The 7,750-nt window shown below is 31.3% G+C and overlaps 1 protein-coding gene across 6 annotated transcripts; it reads right to left on the reverse strand.

Moving 5' to 3' along the window:
• Positions 1-1,452: 1,452 nt before the first annotated feature.
• LOC105140476 (uncharacterized protein At4g04980-like) lies at positions 1,453-4,884 on the reverse strand. Of its 6 annotated transcripts, none has more exons than XM_011047329.1 (9): positions 4,619-4,884; positions 4,399-4,531; positions 4,195-4,287; positions 3,986-4,094; positions 2,672-3,788; positions 2,386-2,551; positions 2,123-2,287; positions 1,898-2,050; positions 1,453-1,808 (listed from the first exon to the last, which is right to left on the reverse strand). In XM_011047329.1, exons 3-9 carry the CDS (start codon positions 4,273-4,275, stop codon positions 1,602-1,604), a joined length of 1,998 nt encoding a protein of 665 aa, XP_011045631.1. In that variant the 5' UTR covers positions 4,276-4,287; positions 4,399-4,531; positions 4,619-4,884; the 3' UTR covers positions 1,453-1,601. The 6 variants fall into 6 exon arrangements, with proteins under 6 accessions (XP_011045631.1, XP_011045630.1, XP_011045632.1 ...); XM_011047328.1 differs by having other exon boundaries at positions 4,399-4,540; XM_011047330.1 differs by having other exon boundaries at positions 2,672-3,779; positions 4,399-4,884.
• Positions 4,885-7,750: the final 2,866 nt, after the last annotated feature.

The raw sequence follows: 7,750 nt of genomic DNA on the forward strand, positions 1-7,750 counted from the left end.
AAAGAATTCTTAAAATGTTTAGCTGCAAACCTGTTGATGTACATTTGTTGGTGAATGAAAAATTGATAAAAAATGATGGAGGAAAGAAGATGGATGGATGATACTTTTTATTAAAGTTTGGTTGGGCATGTATTATATTTGATAGCTATAATGCAAGATTTAATATTTGCAACAAGTTTACTTTTTAGGTTCAAGAATTCTCTAAATTACTTTTAAAGAAGAAAAGGTAAACCTACTTTGTATGTGAAGAAACAATAAGATAATGATGTTCTTATTGTTACGATTTAATAATTACAGGTAATAATAAAAGATGGATTGAATATTTAAAAAAAAATATTATGATGAGATATAAGATGAATGATATGGGGTTGCTTTGGGTAGTGAGATTTATTAAAATGATGGAGGTGTCTTTATTTCTTAAAAGAAGTTTGTTAAAAAAGTTCTAAAAAATATCAGAATATTTGGCTGCAAACCTATTGATGTATCTTTATAGTAAATGAAAAGTTAATAAAAGATGACGGGGGAAATAAGATGGATGTTATATTTTATAGAAGTTTGGTTGACAATCTATTGTATTTAATAGTTATAAGGTCATATACAATGTTTGCAACAAGTTTGCTTTATAAGTTCATGAATTCTCCTAATCATTTTCATTTTGAAGTTGCTAAAAAGATATTTAGATACATTTAAGATATTATGGAGTATGTGATTAGATTTGATAGAGTTTCTCAGTTGAAGTTGATTGGATTTTATGACAGTGATTAAAATGGATGTATTGATGATATGAAAAGTACTTTAGACTATATTTTTTCTCTTGATTTAGGTGTGTTTTCTTGGTGTTCAAAGAAAGAACAATCAATAACATAATCATTTATTGACGTTGAATATGTTGTAACTGATTTATCATTTATTGATGCTAAATATGTTGTAACTGGTTTAGCTACTGAATGTAGGTGAAAAGCAAGAAAAGCCAACAACATTATTTTGTGATAATAAATCAGTTATATTAATATTAATGACAAAAAAATCTAATTTTTAGCCAAACATATTACACTTAAATATTATTTTTTTTTTAAGGAATTAAAGAAAGAGAGGTTGATATGGAATTTTACAAATTAAATAATTAAGTGGCTGATATCTTTATAAAAATATTGTCAAATAATAAATTTTAAAAACTAAAAAATACACTAAGAGTTCAAGTTTAACATATTAAAAAGGATAGTATTAAGGTTGATATGTTATGATAAGTATAAGGTTACTGTGACGGCTATTTAACTTTAAATTTAGTTAGTTAACTTGTTTTAGAAATAAAGTAAATATAGTTAGAATAAAAGGTGATTAAGATAATAGTGTAAGGCTAAGATGTGTTGGTTTTTTGCATGTATATGGCTGAAAGATGCATGAATGAGTGAATATAGAAAAAGAAAAGAAGTTTAACTGTTTTATGTCTTTGTTCATGCTATTCTGCGGAAAATTAAAACCTGTTTTCTTCCTTAAAGATTGCAATTTTTTATGTTGTTTTGACCACACAAAAACTAATAATTTAGCCACCAAAATGGTAGTTTTTCATACACATTTCTGTAGATTTCTCTCAAGGAACATTATTGGTTTGGTGAATCAATTAAGATTTCATCTGCCAATTCTTTGGCCAACGTTTCAGCACGATCATCTTGTCCGCCAGCGAAACTGTAGACTCGAAATGCTAACTGAAAAACTCTCCAGAGCATTTTAACGCTTTCTTTAGTTTTCTGATCAGGTTTAGCCATAGTTTCTTGATTTTCAACTGCTGTTTTTGATTCTCTCCTCTCCTGCAAGAGAGGCCAACATTGATGACATTAGAAAACTCTCCAATACGTTAGTTGCTTTGGCCATGACATAATCGCATTACAGGACATACCTTGAGTGCTAGCTCCATGCAGTTGGAAGAAAGATTCACCATTGATTCTCTAATCTTGGTGACTATGTGGAATTCAAAATCAATGTTATGTCTCTTAAATTTTTTGGATTCTTCGTCCTTGCTTCGTTCAAATGCATCCAGCTCTAATTTGATCTTGAGCAGAGAGAAAAGGTAAGCAGTAGTTATGAAGAGACGTTGCATCATTTAAATTTGGACATAGTTTACCTTACTCAAATATTTCTCAATCTTGTCCAAAAGCTGTCCCAAGGGAGTTACTACCTCCCAGTTCTTCAAGGTAGTGACTATCGTGTCGAATTTTGAGTACAGTGCAGCTGCTGTTCGTAATGTTTCCAACTTCTTTGAGGGAAAACCTTCAAACTTGGCAAGCACCTGCACAGTTATGGTGTTCATGACTAAGAAGTGAAATTCTGAATGTTAACAACTGGAATTGCTGGTGGAGTGGATTACAGAAGCTATGCTCTATTGACCTGTGATTCATCAGTTAGGAATTGAAGAGTGGATTCTACATTGCTTTGAAACTTGAGCAGCTTTATCATGTCCTTTGTCTGAAAAGAATTGATGTCTGCCTTCAACTCTATGATGGATTTTGAATATTTCTTAATATCTTCTTCAACTTGCTGGAAGTACGTTGATCTAGACTACCAAAAATATATAAAAAAAAAAAATTATCCTTAGCTAACATTTTCGAGTTTTATTACACTGAAATTTATCGAGCTATACTCTGTTAAGCGCTAAATATCATTAGAAGCAAACCTTTTTGTCATTTCTGCTAGTGAAGCAGCCAATCCTTCCTTGCCACCCTTAGAACCTCCAAGATGCACCTTTCTTACATTAGTTGTCTTAACAGTTAGACTAGATCCTTCCATCTTGCTCCTGAGATCACGAAACAGGTTCGGCATCTGGGTGGATCTCTTTAGTTTGGTAGTGGGTCTTGTCTGAAACAGGGACTTACCAGCACCAAATTGGGGCGGTGGAGGAGGTTGAGGCCCCTTTTTGAGCAGCATGGTGTTTGGTGCTGATCCTTTCGAAGGCGTCATTGGTGGTGGAGGTGGGGCAGGGACATTGTCGAGCGGCATGCCATTTGGTGTTGATCCTTTTGAAGGCATTACTGGTGGAGGAGGTGGAGGAGGAGGACCCTTTCTGAGTGGCATTGCATTTGGTATTGACCCTTTCGAAGGCACTAAAGGCGGTGGAGGAGGTGGAGGGCCCTTTTTTAGTGGCAAGGAATTTGGTGCTGATCCTTTCGAAGGCATAGCTGGTAATGGAGATGGGGCAGGAACATTTTTGGGCGGCATGCCATTTGGTGCCGATCCTTTCAAAGACATTGCTGGTGGTGGTGGAGGTGGAGGAGGAGGACCCTTGTTTAGTGTCACTGCATCTGGTACTGATCCTTTTGAAGGCATTACTGGTGGTGGTGTCGATTGCGCCATTTCTTTGGAGATATTGGCTGGCGGTGGAGGAGCCCTTGGAATTCCTGTTCGACCAGGTTTATCATCTAGTGTCTTGATAGAATTCTCATCCATAATAGAAGCTACACCCTTTGTGTTTTTGCTTGTGGGAACTTTGCTATTTGGCTTCTGTGCCTCTATACTTTCGTTCTTTTGCATCAAGTGGCTATATTTTTTAGTACCCTGGTCTCTAAGAGACTGGGGACGTGATGGAGGCTCCGAAATATTTGCAGACTCTCTAGTTTTTGCACAAGCATCAGTTGCTGCAGCAGGAGAAACAAGCTTGCTGGGATAAGAAGAGGACTGTTTTAACGTGCTAGCCAATGAGCCATAATCGTTTTCCAGCTCTTCATCTTCCGGGATGTCAAATAGTTCTCTTGCTACCTTAATCATGTAATCAAACGTTGCGAACGCTACATCAACTTCAATAACATAAGATTATAAATTTAACTACCAATATGAGGAAAATAGGAATAAAAATGGCCTCACAAGACCTTAGGGAAAGAAACTGCATACCAAGTTGTGCCCCATCGGCATAAGATTATAAATTTAACTACCAATATCAGGAAAATAGGAATAAAAATGGCCTAACAAGACCTTAGGGAAAGAAACGGCATACCAAGTTGTGCCCCATCAGTGTTCTTGATTTTACCAGTCTTATCATATCTGAATCTAACCATCCATGAATCTCTAATATATGTCAACGCCTTGCAGAAATGTGCCACTCTCTATAAAACATAGTACCATCAATAGCTCATAAAACAGTTGCATCTGCGAATCAACCAAAAATTTAAAGCATGGCATTTGTCTGCTTGCTTTGAGGCAAACCTTGTCTACAGGTGTCCCTTTGATTACAGAAATAGGTATGTTCGGCAAGGCTTCTGAGTACAGCTTGTGAAGATCCTCCATTCTAACCACCAACTGCAAGAAAATATAGCCAGGGTCAAAACCTCCAGGCCATTAGTTCACAAGAAACAAAAGAATCCTGCCACAGCATATTGCAATAAAACGAGTCAAAGTGTACTTAATTACAGGGACATCTGAAATCTCCTTGATCCGAACGGATATTGCAGAAACAGACTGCTGTTTTTCTCACATCTCACAATGGCCAAACTGATCACCGGGTGATCAGCCACCGGTTTAGGGTACTTCTTCTAGCTACTCCCTGTTAGCTCTGACAAATAAGCATAAATCTGTCTAAAACACACGAGTCTCCCTTGATTAATAAACCTTCAAAAATTTTCTTTCTTACCAAGAAACTCAACGTCTACAGTGACTAAGAGAAGTAGGAACCAGCTATGAATCAAACTGTGTCAACCTTCCTTGTGTTATACGTGCCTATTGCTGGCTAACTGCGCATGAACAACATGGGATGCAGACTAAAAACAACATGGTAAAAGCTAAGGAACAGAAGTTCAAGGAGGACATGAAGTATATCTTGTCTTTTTTGATGTTCATGTCAGTTTGCGAAGAAGGCAAGGCGTATCAGTTAAGAAAAGCAATACTAGTCAAGACAATTTGGCAGACAAAATAGGCTGAGAACACAGATCATATCAACACGTCATGGGAAGAAAATTAATTAACTTTCCCGAGTCAAGGACGCGTTCTAGTTTTCCTGCATCCCTGTAATTTTTGGGAAGACATTTCCTTAAAAATATTGTAGAAAGAATTCATAAAATGATTATATAAATAATTAATTTTTAGAGAATGAAAGCGCCAGCGAGTTCTGTGAAAGGTATAATTAATGAATTTTGTAGAGACGATGGACCAGGTCTATTATTTCTAGACTATAGACATAAAGCTAATCCCATGCAGCTATTAAACTTTGAGGCACCTATGACTATTTAACTTCATGAATATTTAGGTATTTTTTTAAAAAAAATTGAAAATTTTTAATTTTTATTGCTCCAAATTTGATATATTTTTAATATTTTTAAATTATTTTGATGTGTTGATGTTAAAAATATTTTTTAAAAAAATATTTTTTTAATGTATTTTAAAATGAAAAACATTTTAAAAAATAGTTACTACTACATTCCCAAACACCCTCAAATTCAGCTCAGGTGATTGATCAAAAAATTAGGTTTTATGTTATACAGGTTGACTTAACCTAGGTCCGCTAGTAAAAATTTAAAAAAAATATCTGAAGATTTAATATTTCAAATGAAAAAAATAAAAAAACAATATATATGAATATGAGCTATATATGTTGTAAATAATGAAATTTAGAAAATTATTTTATTAAAAAGATACTATCTTATTTTTTTAAGTTGAAATATTTAAACAAAAAAAATTATCTCATATTGAAAAATTATAATTTTTTTTCTTGTAAATATAGAGTATATATATTAAAAGGTTTCAAATTTCATATTTAAAAATTAAAATATTCTTCTAGTATTTATATAATGAACTTTAAAATAGATTAATAACCAACTAAAAAATATATATATATATATAAAAGATCTTTGACTATGATAAAAAAATATATATTTTAAAAAAATCTTTACTATATTTTACAAGTCACCTGAGTTTCAAGTTGATCTAACGAATCAAATGATTTCCTTCAAATCAATTATTGACTTATGTTTTAAATGAAACAAACTAGGTTAAAATTCTAGATCCGGGGTTCAGTTGTTAGGCTAAACAAAGCTAGTATGATAACTATGCTTAATTTTGAGACACATACCTCTTATCAAAAAAAATTTATAGGAATTCGGAGAAATAATTTGATAATTGGTAATATGTGAAAATTGATATGATAATATCTTTATTGTATAAAAGAAAATCTAAATAGTACTTTTAAAACATTATTTATCATAATAATTAGAAATTGACTAAATAGTATTCATTTTTTTATGGTTTAATTTGAATAACAATAACATTTTTTTTTCATAGATCAACCTTTCTGAGTAATCTAACAAGTCATGTCAAGAATGGTTCATCTAACAATATAGTTGTTAGACTTGATTTAAATAAATAAATAAATAAAATCTTAGTTTTTGAATTATCTAGTTAATATATAAGTTATTAAGTCAATTTCAACTTATTATTTTTATCCCAAACAACATTATTTTAATTTAAAATTTTCTTGGTTATAGCCTCTTAGACAAAGTACAAATCACGACAAAGATGTTTTCATAATATTTTTTTTAAAAAAATAATTAGTATTTAAAAGTATATTTTTATTAAGATTTTATATCATTATATTACACTTAAAGTATCATTAAATTTTTTATCTTAAGCATGTTATAATAACAAGTCTGATAATATAAAATAGCTTTAATTCATTTTAAATGCAAACATATTTTACAGTTCAAAAGAATGATTGATGTAATTAATTATTGAAAGTGAAAGGACAGAGAAATGACTCAGCTTAGAAAAAAGATGTTGGTTCAATTCAAACTAGAACATCATTCAGTCATTGAGTCATATCTGAAACTATAGATTTTGAATGAATTTCAGTATGGTTTATATGGCTAAAAAGCTAAGATATAAGCCGAAAATATTCATTCAGAGTTCAAGACTCAATTCTGCCATTTTGGAGTCCAAATTTTAGCATAAAAATAAAAGTCTGAATCTGTCTTGCAACCCAAACACTATTTAGTGTTTAGTCCATATTTCGAGTTCTAGAAGTATAAATGAGCTCATTCTTCTTTTGATAGAAAGTTGAGACAGATTCATACAACTTTCATGAGATCATATTGTTAAATTCTGATCATAAAAATGTCATTTGATTCAAAAAAACAGATCCATACCTAAACCACCAAGTCCACTAAGTCATTTTTTGACCACTAATTCAATAGTTAATTACTAAATGAATAGTTTTTTTTAACATATAAAAAAGACATTTGTCATACATTTAAGCAACTTGATTTTCATATCAAGATCACTTTCTTACTTTCTCTCTTTGTAATGTTCAAGTTTTCTTTCATGTTATATTAATCTTTTATCTATACTTTTCATTTTCTTTACTACTCTTAGTTAACTTATATCATAATTATGTTCTTATTTTGTTTATTTATGTTTCTTTTCTTTATAATATTTAGCTCAGTTTAATTTGTCAAGATAAAAAGATTTCACTAATGCTGTTAGAATATGTATAATATAAATTCAACATAGACTTCAATGTTTATATCCAAGAAAATTTGTTATTAATATGTCTTATTTTTTTATCTTATTAATTCTTAATACCTTGCTTGTTAAATGATTAATCTAGATTTATGTTATATAACATTTAGTATAATAAATGATTGATCATTCATAATCTTCAGTCGACATCGTTATTATGAGAGGAACTTCATTTATTGTTAACATAAGTTAGCATCATGAATTCCTGAAAATATTTAAAAGTATGGTGTTACTAAAATAAGATAATTAATATGAT

Source organism: Populus euphratica, unplaced genomic scaffold (genome assembly GCF_000495115.2).
Source record: "Populus euphratica unplaced genomic scaffold, PopEup_1.0 scaffold274.1, whole genome shotgun sequence".
Classification (NCBI taxonomy): Eukaryota; Viridiplantae; Streptophyta; class Magnoliopsida; order Malpighiales; family Salicaceae; genus Populus; species Populus euphratica.

Excerpts from the sequence above, each read along its gene's own strand:
- LOC105140476 (XM_011047329.1), bottom strand. The coding sequence starts at position 4,275 with ATGGAGGATCTTCACAAGCTGTACTCAGAAGCCTTGCCGAACATACCT. Across the intron at positions 4,095-4,194 it reads AAGGGACACCTGTAGACAAG|AGAGTGGCACATTTCTGCAA; the intron begins GTTTGCCTCAAA and ends TATGTTTTATAG. Across the intron at positions 3,789-3,985 it reads CACTGATGGGGCACAACTTG|TTGATGTAGCGTTCGCAACG; the intron begins GTATGCCGTTTC and ends ATGTTATTGAAG.